Source organism: Branchiostoma belcheri, unplaced genomic scaffold, assembly GCF_001625305.1.
Source record: "Branchiostoma belcheri isolate BF01 breed outbred unplaced genomic scaffold, Haploidv18h27 scaffold92, whole genome shotgun sequence".
In the NCBI taxonomy this organism is placed as follows: Eukaryota; Metazoa; Chordata; class Leptocardii; order Amphioxiformes; family Branchiostomatidae; genus Branchiostoma; species Branchiostoma belcheri.
In genome coordinates, this window is record NW_017804598.1 from 764609 (window position 1) to 780341 (window position 15733).

General features: G+C 39.6%; 1 protein-coding gene across 2 annotated transcripts in view; it reads left to right on the forward strand.

Annotated features, from left to right (window-relative positions):
• LOC109488171 (nuclear RNA export factor 1-like) overlaps positions 1 to 15652 on the forward strand; it is a 17710-nt gene extending 2058 nt beyond the window's left edge. Inside the window, exons 1-22 of one of the 2 annotated variants that reach the window (XM_019792344.1) lie at positions 620 to 759; positions 1486 to 1807; positions 2371 to 2539; positions 2720 to 2803; positions 3187 to 3291; positions 3540 to 3614; positions 4245 to 4314; positions 4584 to 4672; positions 4812 to 4919; positions 5266 to 5375; positions 7039 to 7075; positions 7618 to 7686; positions 7906 to 7964; positions 8259 to 8319; positions 8693 to 8804; positions 9389 to 9504; positions 10006 to 10048; positions 10272 to 10347; positions 10677 to 10734; positions 10947 to 11080; positions 11474 to 11534; positions 11913 to 15652. In XM_019792344.1, the coding sequence (XP_019647903.1) occupies positions 675 to 759; positions 1486 to 1807; positions 2371 to 2539; positions 2720 to 2803; positions 3187 to 3291; positions 3540 to 3614; positions 4245 to 4314; positions 4584 to 4672; positions 4812 to 4919; positions 5266 to 5375; positions 7039 to 7075; positions 7618 to 7686; positions 7906 to 7964; positions 8259 to 8319; positions 8693 to 8804; positions 9389 to 9504; positions 10006 to 10048; positions 10272 to 10347; positions 10677 to 10734; positions 10947 to 11080; positions 11474 to 11534; positions 11913 to 11951 (2082 nt within the window). In that variant the 5' untranslated portion in view covers positions 620 to 674 and the 3' untranslated portion in view covers positions 11952 to 15652. Of the gene's footprint in view, positions 1 to 619; positions 760 to 1485; positions 1808 to 2370; positions 2540 to 2719; positions 2804 to 3186; positions 3292 to 3539; positions 3615 to 4244; positions 4315 to 4583; positions 4673 to 4811; positions 4920 to 5265; positions 5376 to 7038; positions 7076 to 7617; positions 7687 to 7905; positions 7965 to 8258; positions 8320 to 8692; positions 8805 to 9388; positions 9505 to 10005; positions 10049 to 10271; positions 10348 to 10676; positions 10735 to 10946; positions 11081 to 11473; positions 11535 to 11912 lie in introns of those variants that run through there. The other variant, XM_019792343.1, reaches the window with a different exon arrangement.
• The last annotated feature ends 81 nt before the right edge of the window (positions 15653 to 15733 follow it).

Sequence of the window (15733 nt, forward strand, 5' to 3'; positions counted from 1 at the left end):
AAAAGTATGTTACAAAGTTTAATCAAGTTACTCGGTTGATTGGAAGAATCTCAATTTTGCAGAACCGAGAAGGTTCAATCAATACCTTTGCATGTTGCCTGGTTATTTCAGTAAGTACAGAATATGACTATGGGAGCTCAGTGGAATAAGAATGACTGAATGCAGCTGAGACACAGAAGAGATTTAATATAGTAGAACTACTGTAGAAGTGAAAATATAACTGCTTTGCAGTGGTTAACAGGGATATATAAAAAATACTTTGAAGGTCATTGGAATCATTCAGTCACATGAGACTGAACAACATGAGAGTAAGAATGATGAGGAAAGCAACTTCTTCCAAAATTTCTGACCTGGTAAAAGAGAAATACTGTGGATGGATACTAAGCTAGATAAAACACCCAAGATTTTATCAGTTTCACCCCCTCCATTGGCAACAATCCATGCCCCACAGAATTTACTTGGAGATTTATGTTTTTCGGGCACCCCAAGAGGTCTGTTTGAGACTAGTTTGATAAAATCCAGGTGTAGCTGGGGATGTCCCACTGTGAGCTGACATCTCATGATTCATCTCTGCTACGTACACAACATTAGTCACGTGACTCAAACTACGCCTCCTGATTGGTCCGCCACTACCTACCGTCTGCAGAAAGAGGTCGGTGCATGTGTGGAAGAAAATGGCGCACAAAGGTCTCTTCGGACGGGCTTTAGAAGACACGTTCAAAGTCACGACATCGAGAGACGGAAGCAGAAGCTTTTTTGGTAAGACGATGTGCTGTTAAACCTTATTATCGGCAAGACTGTAGACATAGTATCACATCATCAGATGCAGACACATATCCAGGCTTGGGGGAGGGGGGCATCTTGAAATATTTTGGATGGAAAGTCCCAACATATATAAACGATTCATACTCATAGTTCCGCTTTTTATATTCAAACGATTAAGACTCCAGCTTATGTTCCTTCACAATTTTCTGTCAAGAATACTAGACCTTGCTGAACATATGCGGCTCATATTGGTGGTAACTTATCAGAGAAAATTATATATTTTTCACAGGATAATTTATAAATTTTAGTTCCTTTGGCCAAGCAGGCATTATTATATAAACTAGAGGTTCTTGAAGTTGGTATCATGTGTCATGCATCTGTTACCCTTAGATTGATAGATCATAGAATAACAGATGAAATTTTTTGATGATGAAAGGCAGACATGATATGATTAGCGAACCATTCCAGGCCTGGGCCGGGCCTGCTCAGGTGGCTGCTATCTGCATGATCTGAAACAGATGCAGTTATGCACAGCAGCATAACATCTGAACACTTAAGTTAAGAATGAGCAGACACAAAAAATGCTGTGTATTGTATCTTTCCTCTGATATATGTATCACTGTAGACTGACTGACTTTAGACTATGGTTCAGTTGTTTCAGTGTAGAAGTCGGAAGGTTACATGTTAGAATGCGTTCAGAGCCGAGTCTCTCTGTTTTAGGTCACGACGACAGAACGTCCTCCGGATCCAGAGACAGAAGCGGTGGGTTCGGGTTTAACCGAGATCGAGGCGGCGGTGGCGGTGGATCTTGGCGCGGCGGCTACGATCAAAACCGTGACGGGGGATACAGGTCACGAGGCCGCGGTGGACAGTCCAGAGGTTCCAGTCGTAACAGATACCGAGGAAACCGCCGGGGAGGATGGAAGAGGGGAGGACGGGGAGGAGAAGGGGGAGGGCCGACGCCCAGGTCCAGATTTGAAGATGACGAGGGAGATATTCAGATGTCTGATGACGGCTCCGAATCTCAACAGAGTCAGAGATAGTATGTAACATTATATTATGTGTACTTTTGTGAAGGAGAACATGTCGTTTTTGCTCTGTTTCTTCTTCCTCTTCTTCCTCAAACAAGTACGGTCAATCAATGGCTGTCACCTTGGTAACTGGTGCTGTAGCAGCACCCTGTGGTATTAGATTACATTATGTAGCAAGTGACAGGACAGAGTTGGAGAGGCTGTTCACTGTTTATATGAATGTATTTGAGTAAGACTTGGCAGAGCAGTAGATTTCTAGACTAGACCATGTGAAGGTTAACATTATGCATCTGCTTTGCAAATGTTCCCTTCTTTGGTCTGGAATTGCATTTCAAAGACCAGGCAGATATTCTTAAGGAAAACCCTATTTTTGGAAAGCAGTATGATTGTGCTGGGATTACAGTATGGTGTAATAGAGGAGCACCATTGTTCCATTCTTTAAGGAGGTAGACTCAGTGCAGTGTTACTGTAGCAAATACAAGAGTCATGATTATGCTGTGCTTTGTGCAACAGTAAGATTGAAAAGGTTGGCCTTTCATGTAAACTGTATATTTTGTGTCTGTGTGTTTCCTAGTAATCCATATGGGCGTCCTGAGTCGAGACGCTCCAACCGCCCTAATCATTCCGGTCGAGGCCGTCGCGGGGGTGGGGGAAGAGGGGGGTACAGAGACCTGGACGCACCCAGCACCAGCCATTCCAACAGAGCAGAGGGAGGGGATGAGGATGGCTGGCACAAAATCACTGTGAGTACACATGGAACGGTTGTATTGGGAAGTAGCAGAAATAAGAATCTAGTGACATTATTGAAACGTTAGCACACGACACAAAGTTATGATATATATTTCCACATTACATTGTTTGCACTGAATTGTTACTATCTCTATGACTTTTTTTTTTAGTAACTTTTTTGCTTGTCATTTTAGGTCCTTCAAGGCAAGAGAAATGACAAAAATTGGTTGCTGAATACGCTGCAAAAAATGTGCCCAGTACCATTCCAGCCTACAGAGGTAAGTGTTGGCTGTCCTGAAAACAAAGACACAACATATGCACAAAGAACGCATGCACAAATGCATACACACACTAGCCTGAGTGTCAGCCTTGCTAGCTTTCGTCCACTTAATCCCACACACAAACATAGCATGAATGCACACACACACACACATACATACATACAAACATACACACAAACACATACACTCACACACACACACACACACTCATGCGCGTCAGTAATGTCTACTTAGGTCCTAAATCCAAATGTATTTTGACCAAGTACATGTACATGTACATTGTACTGAATCTTCATCTGATCTTTCTGAAAGTTAGAACAAAGAGAGTAAAATCTATAGGTGCCCTTACACAACTGAATTTTGTTCAAATGTCCTTCCAGTATCGTTTCGACAAGAACAACGTAGTTTTCTATGTTCCTGACAAGGCTACGGCCGACGGTCTAACTGGTATCAGCAGGAAGATCAAGACTCGAGAGGGCATTAAGGTAAGATTAGTCATCTCTTGATCTTCAATTTGTACAACTTGATGGTTATATTATAATTTCTCATCCCTGTTGAGAATGCACACCGAGCTACTTTCAAACCATTGCAAAACATCCCACAAAAGATCTACTGTAGGTTCTACTTTATACAGGGTATGAAATAGTGAGAGGCAGGTGTTACTTACAATTTTGTTGAATTGAAACTCTATGTTTGTGTTTACTGACATTAAAGACAATCCCTTCCTATGTAGTTGGTCGTCTTATCCAGACCCGAAACACCCGAAAGTATCCGACTGGTGAACAAGACCACAATGGAAGCAATAAAAGTAAGACATGTTCTACACATACATGAAGTTACAGTGCATGTCTTGAAGTTTTTGTGAGCATAGAATTTACTTTCTTGAAGATAAAGACGATAAGCAATCTGTGCAGAATGCTTCATTTGGCTTAGTCTTGATTTGTGGTACAAAGATGTGTTTTGAGGACATTCTGACTGAAATAATGTAATTAAGTCAACATCTGTGAGAAAGGACATTGAATCGGAACCATTTCATTCAGTAAGGTTTATGAACTGAGAATAACGAAGGTGTGGAGGAGAGAGATGTCATGAACCTTCAGATACTTTACATTATGAGAGCATACTGTACGTACTGTACAGTATGCGTACTGTACATGCACAAAACCAAAGCACAGTTTCTTTAGGATGTTTGGTCAGCTTTGCATCAGAATGTTGTCTGTTGCATGAAATACCTTTTCCAACAAAACCTTTGCAGGCTACAGACAGGATATCATCCTTAGATACACAAACACGACTTTAAAATGATATGTTCTTCAGAAGTGCTATGCACATTACGTTTTGTACAGGCACAGTATATTCTCCCATGTGCTTATTCTGGGGGTTCTAAGATTGTCCTGTCACTGTGCATTTTGAATAAATTACTGTTCTCTTTTGACAGCTGTGCATGGCAAAGAGGTTTGATGCGACCACGTCTGCGCTCAATCTGAGTAACCTGTTCGGAGACATTGGTAGGACTGTCTGTCTGTCTGTCTTTTTGTGTTTCAAATTGTGTGAACTCTTGTATTAATTAGATGTGTGTGCTGTGGCTGTCTTTTGAAATGTAGAAAACGTGTCTCTGTTCTTTGTGTCTGTAAGAAATAACATGAAGGCTGGATTTTCAAACCACAGAACCAAGTTCTAGAGATAGGTATCGCTTTTGTAAATGCGTTTCCCTGCTTACTATGCTTCAAAATCAAAATGTAAGTACTGTTCACCATGTAATTGTTTGTGCCCACAGAACTACAAGCACAAGACATCCGTGTGGCCCTGAGCAGAAAAATGTACATGAACTCAGTGATAGCAATCATCAAGGAAAATGTGCCAGTGGTATGTGTACATGTACCAAAGCATCGTACACCTTTACAAACTTTGGTCAATTTTTTTATCTCTGCTAGTTGTAAATTTTGATATTTCATGCTTTCCAGTTTAGTCTTATGGTTTGATGAGGACATTTTTTTTGTTTCAGATTGAACATCTTGATATGAGCAACAACAGATTGTTCCACTTGGGGGACTTGGCTGACCTGGTGTCTGTCAGGAAGGGTGTAAAGTACCTGAACCTCTCACATAACGAGGTAGGGGGAGCTGTTGTCAACTTGCTAAATGGTTTTATTAGTTAACAGAACTAGTAGGCGATAACTGATATTTTCTCTGTGTAGTATGTTCTTTGTTAATGTTCCTTTGTGTTATATGGGAGTACTAGTATATCATGTTGAGGATCATAACTGGCGAATTCTTACCTGCTTCAAGAATTTTGCAGATACATCTTCAGAAGATATTTAGAATTTATAAAATCTTCAAAAGACAGCTAGAAATATTCAAAAGGCATCTAGAATCTTCAAAAGACATCTAGAGAATTTCACAGATACATCTCAGACTTCTTACATTTCAGTATACTGTAATGTTTTTTTTTCTCTTCAGTTGAAGAGTGAGTTTGAGCTGGACAAAATCAAGGACTGGAAGCTGGATGAACTCTGGTTGGATGGGAATCCCGTCTGTAACCACTTCAAAGAGCAGTCAGCATACATCAGGTAACAATGGGCAGGTGGAACACCTGCTGAGGGTGTGGCCTCCGCAAGGTAACAGTGGGAAGTAAAGGGAGACTCCGTCACAAGGACTGTATGTACAAGGGTCTTGAGTCTTACGGGAGGCATTTGTAAGCTGCTACTTAAGATATGAGTGTTATTTTTGATGTTGTCAGGCAGTAGGCCAACAGGAGTCAGGGCAATCAAGCCTCAGCGAGAATCACCAGAACGTTAACACCGAACCTCAAATAAAGTAAAAGAAATACACAGCAAACATCTGCTGTTTAAGCAAGATCACTATCCTGTTCAAAAACATGACAAATACAGAAAAAAAAATGAAGAAATTTCCATCTCCACTACCATACCTCCATGTCGCTACACTGTGGTGCTTTTTGGTTTAGTGGCAAGACTTCAAACAGCCAACTGAAAGACCGATGTGCTCCCCCATATCCTTACCATCATCCCTCCCCACCATATTGTCCTTCATGTCAATCCTCTTGTGTGTTATCCCTGTCCATCACTCTTTCCAACCACCACTTCTGGTCAGTTGTACATCCCTATCCTTTCCTGGACAAAGTCCTTGTATATACACCATCCTATCCTGACACAGACCCCACAGATACCACTTGCTAAAGGCAGGAGATTAAACAATGGAAGCAGTAACTGTGTGGAAGGAAAAGAGGGCTGCCTACACCGAGACAAGATGGCTGGAAAAAAAGCCCTAAGTCGGAGTCAGGAGAGAGCAAGGCATGGCACGTGCCGAGGTCGCTGGACCACTCCACTCATAGCCTCTCCTGGGCGGGGCCAGGCTGTTTGCCCATGACGGGTTTGGGCCCTCCAGCGGTGAGGGACAACCTAGGCCAGGCGCAGCCTGCGCTCCCAGCCCCACCCCTCACAGCTCTGAGCCGCCAGCCCTCAGGGGCAAGGCCAGAGTCAAGGAACCTAGCAGGAAGCAATCACCACAACATGGACATCAAGTCACAGGAGTGTTGGAACCTTGGTGTGAAACAATGGTGTTGGAAACCCTACCCCTTTGCCTACCCTTCTGTCCTCGTTTTTCTCTTTGTTCCCTACCCTGGTGTGGTGTGCACATCAGTTGTTACGTCAGTCACATTACTCACGCCACTCATGTTCACAGTGACGGCTTTAGGACATGGACAAAGAGAAAGCAAAAGAACAAAAGCGCACAGAAAGAAATTTGTGAAAAATGGACGATGAACAATGAACACTGAGGCTTTACCTGACTCCGTATAAGTGAGAGAAACTTATCTCTATCAAATTGAAGAGGCTCTTACCAGTAGAAAAGGGCAACAAAAGAGAAACATTCATAATGTGATGTTCCTTTGCATCATGATCTTGGAACTTAATAGCAAAGCCACCTGGAGACAATACCTGCAATGCCTTGAGCTTTTTGCATCAATTTTATCAAACAGGTTAACTGCATGTAACAAGTTGGCATTGAATTAAATTTAAGACCATTAACCATATTGTGGATGGACTCAAGTTCAGGAAAAACTCGGCTTGGTAAGCAAACACGAGATTCCAGTTACAGTATTCCACCTGCTGCAGTCTTCTGTTTGTGTTGGTGGTGTGAGTCCCCCTGTTGTCCTGTGTAAGTACTGCAGTTATCTAACAGACGAGATGTGTTTGATTTGTACTTTCTCTCTAGCGCTGTGAGGAAGAGGTTCCCCAAGGTAGCCAGACTGGTGAGTTGGTTCTTTATAGAAACCTTATCTTGTCCAGCAAATATTTTTTTCCCTTGGAAGCAAGATACATTTTGCCGTATACAGGATGCAGATATAATATACTGTGCCTGGGTAACAAACTTTGTCTTCACAGTAGCAAAGTTTCACAGTATGAGGAAAATGTTCACAGATCTTCATGGTGCTAGCAAGAGGGGGAGGGGGGGGTGACAATGGTAATGTTCACAGTACTAAAGTGACTGTGAAAACTTACTTACTTACTTACTTAAGTCGGGTGCCACTCCTCCTCTACCACCCGAACCACAATGGCTGCCCAGTAGTCTCTGTCCTCCATCACCTTGACTGTGAAAACAGCAAACTTAAAAATAAAAGTATCGTGAAAAAGTCAGGAACTGAGGTACCCCGTAATTTAAATCTACATCCACTGAAGAATATAACTCTTATTCCACACATTTGTTGCATACTGCAAGTATCTTAGTCCAATGTAGTGTCGAAGATCTCTGCATTGTTTTGTATGTTTCAATGACATTTATATCACTTCCTAGGATGGTCACGAGCTCCCTCCACCCATCGCATTCGACTTGGAGTCAAACACAGCACTGCCTGAGACCAAGGTACCGGTCGTCTATGTAGTATTTTGTATGATAAAGATGACAAAGTATGTGGTATAGTTTTTGCATAAAGCTGTTAGCCTTGTTACCAAACCTATTATAAGTACTGTAGTATTGCCTAAGTAGGATTTGTAGAGAGGTAACAACTGAAGGTTTTGAGGTTATGTTTTCAAAGGGCACTGTGTAGAGAAATGATCATCCTGTCTCATTTTATGATTGCAGGGGAGCAACTTTGACAACAATGACATGTGCAGGAAGATCATCATGGATTTTCTGGAAAAGTCAGTCTGCCAACACTTATGTGGTTGATCAGAAACTGATATGTAGTATTTTTTGTAGTAAGTTTAAATCATAAATTATGTGTACTACATTAACTTGAAATATGTTGCATTATGTATGTGCCATGTCTTTTACATTAAAATGTAGCAGGCTTTTTCATCTGTTTAGAAACTTTAATATTAATTATCAAGGTACCTAAAGTTTAGATAGATTTAGTGGGCCACTTCAAATGTAGATGTCTAATTCAGGTTGTCTTTGTTGATGGTTTGTTGACTGAGCCATGCTTTGTTTTGCAGGTACTTTATAGTGTATGACTCTGAGGACAGACAAGGTCTACTGGAGGCCTACCATGACCAAGTAAGCATCAAGTCTTCTAGTACTACATACATGTACTAGTATGTTACATAGCACGTTAGCAGAAAGTACTGCGCCTGCACGAAACCCATTATGTTCATGCATAGCATGTTTCAGAATGTCTTTTGATCTTTAAGATCATAAAATGTATATCGGATATTCAAGGATTACACCCGTCTATAGTTTTCAAATGTTGTGTCAGAAAAGATATCGTCTGCAACAAGAAAAGTTCTGATGCAACGTTGACCAAACATCCAACGAAAACCGTTAAAAATCTGCTGGATGGAGATACTAGAAGTGTTCCATTGAAATTGTATATGATGGCACTTTATCCAGAATGCACAATGTCAAGAATGGTTGCTTTTCTACTTTGCAGGCATATTTCTCTCTGTGTGTGTTTTCACCCCTGAATGCTCCACACTACCAGAGGAAATCACTACAGGATTTCTCTCGAGATTCCCGAAATCTCCTGTTTGTGAGAGACCTTTGTAAGTAGACCTGACTGTACTGTGTACTGTGAATTGTTTTAAGATGTGTGTGTGTGGGGGGGGGGTCTATTTTGTAGTGGGATGGGAAAAGAGGCGTTTTCAGGGTTCTTTAGGTTTTCGAGTGAAACAATACATCAGTAAATAAGTCAAAGCGCATGTTTGTCAATAACCAGTTTGCTGCAAAAAGTCAGGTCCAAAACAGCAAACATAAAACTATGGACAGGTGAATATTTAGCAAGTAAAAATACAACATTTACATGTTAAGCTACAATCACGGGTAGCATTAGATGATGAATTGTGATTTCTGTATATTCTATGTAGCAGGTATATACACTAGGTGCAAATGCATCTGTGTATTCTATGTAGCAGGTATATAGGTACGAATGCATTGGATGTTCAGGAATACACATTGTACTTTCTGTGTATCTATTAATTCTATGTAGCAGGTGTATATATAGATGCGAATAGGTGGATGTTCAGAAACAATTTAGCAGTGTGCAATTGAAAAGAGCTCCCAGAGTAGTTCTCAGAGTAGATGCTCTTTGCTCACTGACAGTGCTTACGTCCCTTTCGTTTCGTTGTAGCCCAACGAGTGAAATACCTGAAGCACTCTCGTCTGAACGTGGTGGCTTTCCTGAACGAGCTCCCGCACACGCAGCACGACCCTAACTCATTTGTCATAGATGTGGGCGTGGCTATGGTAAGTCACACACAGTACAGCATCCGTAAATAATTTCATCAGGTTGGCAAGAGACTGTATAAGCAGTAAAAGTTCTTTATTCAACAAACAGTGGGTTTCTTGTCTTGGTTGTCTTGGATGTTTTGGTGACCATCAGTCACCTTTGGGGCAACAAGGACTGGTTCTATTTTGAACTGCAGCTACATGTAGATGTTGCTAGATTGACAATATTATGTGACTCTACATTTGGAACCATGTTTGTGATATTGCATTAACGACACCTAGCTGCAATGCGAATCAGAACCAGTCATTGTTGCCTTGAAGAAGGTGACAGACGGTCAACAAAACATTGGATGTGAAAATACCCATTGGTTGCTGATAAAGAAAGAACCTTCTTGTACTCAGTGGAAAAAAATCTGTGGCCAATAATCCTGTAGTTGATTGAGATTATTAAACTGTATCTGTTCTCATTTTTCTACATGGATCATGGTAATTGAGAATCTTTACATGTCTGCATTTCAGAACTCACTTATGTGCTTCACTGTGTCTGGATTATTCAGAGAAGGTCAGTAATTATCATTATTTGTGAATGGTTACAATATGCATGTGATTATAAATAAGATATGAATCTTAATCCTAGGAAGGTACAATGCCGAATAAAATGTTAGAATTATATGTAAAGCCTGCTACAAAAACATTTGTATCCAGTGTGTTGCACAGAAAAATCTTTATTGTTGATGTTGTTACAGCTGCCTAAAACAAGTCCTCATTGTTAATCTCTCTTACAGTGGTGAGCAAGTCAGGTGGCAACCCTCCCATCCGGTCCTTCTCTCGAGTCTTCACAGCTGTACCAGCTGCACAGGGGTGAGCACCTGGACATTTCACTCCTCATGATAGCCAGATTGGTCTTCAAGCAGATTTATCAGTGGCATGACAGTTACCTATTTTTAAAGCAACTGGAAGAGACTAATTTGTAACATTCATTTAGTAGTAGTACTGTCTGTTTTACGTTTATTGTGGAACAGCCTTACCATCAAGAGCATCAGAAATACCGGTACATGTACCTGTCCTGCCCCAATTTTACCTGCACTAACCTGGATACATGTATGTAGGTAGTATTTCGAGCACTGCATAAGGAGAATGACATGCCACACCTGTCCTGTGAAGGCTAACCAAGTTCCTGTTGTACTCAGGTTGTGCATTGTGAATGACATGATGACCATTTCTGCTGCCAGCCCGACACAAGAGAAGGTATGTCTACTGCCAGTCTACATTGTCTACCTTTATGTTGTGTTTCTCCAGTACATGATAAATACTCCATGGACAAGATTTTTAAAGTTGCTGTAATTCAGTTTTTTCTCTGGGATGTATTCTACCAAATGTTTTCTTTCTGAGCTCATTTGGTAAAGCAGACTGTAGAATGTACATGACTTAATTGTTACATTCCTTGCTATATTTTCCAGGCGGCGTTTGCCTCCCCAGCCCCCACCCCGTCCCCCAGTCCAGTCCCCGGGCCATCGGGACTGTCCGAACCCCAGCAGCAGATGGTCAAGATGTTTGCTGAACAGTCCGGCATGAACGAGGAGTGGTCACAAAGGTAGCTGTCCTCATCAGCAAAATCTGGAATGTAACATGCATCATGCTTATTCAGAACATATTGTTTAAACTCGTGTTCACAAATTAAGGATAATATTCTGTTAGTTTTCAGAATTGCAAGTTTTATTTGCAATGGACAAAATTCTAATGCAATTTTGACCAAACATCTAGCTGAAACTGTCGAATCATCCAACAGAAACCATGGTTTTGCGCAGACACAGTACGTTCTGCTGACATGCTGCTATCCTCCAAGTCTAGCTTTGTTGTGTCACATTTTTTTCTTAGTAGCGTTGAATTCATGTCACACTTGCTTTAACTTGAGTGCTCTTGGTTTTTGAAAATATTTTTGATGCTGAATGATTCTAACCATTTTCTCATCATGCTTCTACCTCAGCTGCCTGGAGCAGAATGGTTGGGAGTACAACAAATCTGCTCAAGTCTTCACAGAGCTGAAGGTGACTTTTCTGTTTTATTTACTGTAACTTCAGTGTATGAAGCTCTTTGCAGGCCCAGAAGATTGCATTACTGACAGATGACTTGTGATGAAGCGGCATGGATGCGGTCCCAAACATGACTGAGTCTATGCTGAAGTCACATTCGGGAACAGATTATTTGGCATAACTATTCACAATGTCACAGACAAAAGCAAAGTTCAGTTTGCCCTGATGAAGACAACAGGGAGATTGTCGAAACGTTGGCACATTGAAATATATGGTCGTAGAACTTACAAATCTATGCTTAGATGGACTTACGAACCCGATTTACCGAAGATACATGTAAAAGCTGTTCAAGCTGCTACAGATTGTCACTGACCGAATCTGTTTTATCTACAGGGACAGAACAAGATTCCACCCGAGGCATTCCTGAAGTAAAAATCAGCCTCTAAGGCTACAGTATGTTACACCTACACCTAGATGTAAGGCAAGATTATCAATAGTGGGGATTGAAAATGGCACAAAATGACAATACATGTAGACCTTTGTGCCATTTGAAGTGAATTACTTTAGCTTTGTGTAGTTCTGAAGGAAAGTAGGAACTGATATTGTTGTAAATTGTTAATGTTCTATGTTTCTATGTATCAAAGACTTCAGTACCATACATTTTGAAGCTAATCAATATATAGCTATTCAGAGAGTCTGTACATTAGTTTTCTTTAGTTTGCCGTGACTTTTTATGCACTTGTACAGTTTTGAAACAAAATCATCCAAGCCTCGCAAACATTTTAATGACCAGTGTGACTTTTTTTATTGTTGTAGGAAAACCCCAGATGTATGTGTGTGATGAGTTTTGAGACACAAATTAAAAATGTGCTTATTTCCTGTTCAAATTTGTACCTCAAGAAGATAGTATACATAAGAAAGATGTTTCATATTCTGCAATACCTTCTTGTACATGTATTCCTACCAAATTAAGGACAAAAGTTCCATGTAATCTCAGGTATAATCAAAGTATGTACTACACAAAAGATTAAAACATAGAGAGCGCTTGACTTAACTTTGATGTAAAGATGTCATCTAAATTCTAATGGAAACCAAATAAGCATAACTTAATTGAACTTTCAATTTGCTTTGGTCGGCATATATCAATTTAATGGATTTATCCCACATATCATATACATTTGTACATGTAAACATTCGCTGTTTTATAACCGAAACCTCAGTATTGTATGTAAATGTTTAAAAGCGGGTTGACATTCTTTTGTAGTACACTTGTATTAATGTTGTTGTAATTAAATTTTACTGGTATTTTTCTTGAATGGGAAGATTGGAGTAGCTCTTTCATTTGAATGGCAATGCTCATTGTTTTTTGTATCTGAAGTTGGTGCTGTAGTTCAAGAGTTCTATCTTGAGACATACATGTATGGATGAAAAGTCCCAAAATCGTACTGTTGTGGTGTAGTATATCAGCCACAAAAGTATTTTCAATCTTGTACTTGCCGTTTGCTGGTGGTCTGTTTTTTAATGAAGAATTTTGTTTTACAAAAAAGAGTAGCAAGAAAAGGGAGATGTATGTGGGATTCTGGTTTAAAGTGTATTTTCTACTCCCTCCCAGAGATATATGTGCCTTGTCGTTGGTACCCTGGTAAATTTATGTGCCAAATGTTACAAAACCATGTCTATATGTGCATTAAGTTACTGTAGTCATGAGTATAATCTCCAAGCAGATCTTTTGGTGGCTACAAGACAGTATCAAATTGACAGAGCAGTATCTGATATGCCACCGTAGTTTGGCAAAAAAGGTACTAGTACAAAAAAGAAACCCAATTAAAACAGTAAAAAATAAGCCAAAACCTCTGCTTGGAGAGTAAGCCATAAGGGAGTATGACGTAAAATTGCAAGAACAGAAATTGTCAAGACCTATTGAATATTGTCTAATAACAACCATGTATGTTTGTGTAAAACAAAGATAACATTCAACTTCTAAATAGATACAATATAATAGGAGGAAAACCTACATTCACTTCTACCTGATTTCCAAAGATAACTGTTAACTTTGTAAATGATAATCCCATGAAGACGGCAAATGTAAGACCTTACTTCAGACCTCGCAATAGTACTTTATGTACTGCAAGAGTGTGAAGAAAAGATAGACACTAAAAGAAACTGGCTTGAGTTTGAAAAACTAAGAGGTCACAGAAATGAATGTACGAAGAATCAAACTGATAGAACATTGTGTAACAACCAATAAATCTTTTATTCTGGAGCGAATAAAAAGAGTGAGAACAAACTGTTACTTAATTTTTTTAAACATTTCTCACGTTCATTTACCTAGGCACCCAGTGATTTCAGGGCTGTAAAACTCGATTTTCAGTCAATTTTCTGGTAATTTTTTTGATATAGCAAGTTGAATCAATCCTACCCCATAGCATACAGATATATGTATGTGGCAAAAAAGCGATGTCACTGATGGAAAATGGTTCCTTGTTTGTGTCATTGCTGGTTCTACCAATTTATTGGTGTCAGAAAAAAAAAGATGCCACTTGTAGCTTGTTTTTGGGCTACAATGTATTTGAAATGCTTCAAGTGTAAAATGATGACGAAAATATACAAAGCGATAGCAGAAAATGTCAATATCAGATTTCCTCATCCGGCATATTTTGTATTGTCACCCTGAAATTGCATTGGATGCCTTAAATGGTTTAGTTCTGTCCTTACCAGTTGAGCAATTCTGTGTGCTTCCCTCTATGATTTAAGTTTCTACTCTGCTTAATGCAAAGCCATGTTACTAAATGTTTGTCTTATGAGTTGCTGGTACAGGGTATGTAAAGAGGTGTAGTACACTTGGTCATTCTTTTATGAAAGAAGAATAAAAGTCAAAACTAAGTCAAGAAAGTATCCGAACACTCAGCAGTCATTCTTCCAACCTTTCGTAGATCATGTTGGCCTACGTTTCACTGTTCGTCACGAAATACAAACCTTCGAGGAAGTTCACAGCCTTTATTTTAACAACAAAATCGGCAAATAACCTCAATCAAGGTTACACCAACTGTTCAAGAATGTAGGTACATGAAATGCTCTTTCATGAAATTTTCTCAGAATGATCATTTTGATCATTTCTACTGCAAAGGCTGGTTTATAAAGCTGAAATGATTTGACAAGAAGTGGACTTAATATGAATATCTGACTTCAACTGAGAGTCCTACATTGATCTGTACATTCAGTAAATGATCACAGAAAATATTATGAGAGCTTTTATACAGTAGTGCATTTAAACCACACAAATCATACTATATGGCACATATTTGTGGGCATGTCAGGCAAATACATTGAGATTTTACAAGTATAAATTATGAACCTTATTGTACTACATATATAATATCTAGATCTGTGAAGAAAACATGACTTAGACTTCTGTGTTCCAAAATTCCTTCTTGAGTAGAAAAAGCCTTTGTAAACTGGTCATACATGTATATCACATAAGCACAGTGGAGGCCATACAGAACATTGCACGTTGATCTGTAGTCATGATGAAACAGCCAAACAGAGAAATAATGTCCAAGATAAGCATTATAGAAGCTTCAAGAGCCTATACAATCATATGTCCAACCATAATTATTGTATACAAGTATGGTATGACTTTGACCACATACATTGCTATCTACCATCCTAGAAAGACACTTCTCTCAGTGTTACAAAATGTGCACAGAATGCTTCATTTTCCCATATATAAACAGACTTTTTCTTTCTTGTGATACCAAGTACACTCCTTTTTTCTTCCAGATTGCTAGAGACAAACAAGAGTCTTTTACAAGTACAAATTCGATCTCTTACAAGTACTGCCCATACCTAGGGTTGCTGACTCTGTAGTGTAGAAAAGCGTGCCATCCCAATATTCCCAAACAGATATATATTTGCATTGGTACTCTATATACACACCTCAGTAGGAAAGCACTTGTTTTGAAAGGTCAGTTTAGCAACAAGGATGCTCATGATAAAGATAAATAAATTCATGACAAAAAGAAAGATTCTCTTTAGTTGCACCAAGATCTGGGTGTGACATCCTTGAAACTTACAAAGCCAAACTTTAGGCTTAAAATCTTACATAACCATACTTTTTGCTGCCATAATTCACACAAAAAAAGAACAAAAGTCATTACGTAAACTACAATTCCACATGACCTTACAATGTACATCTACACAGAAGGGTCAACTTC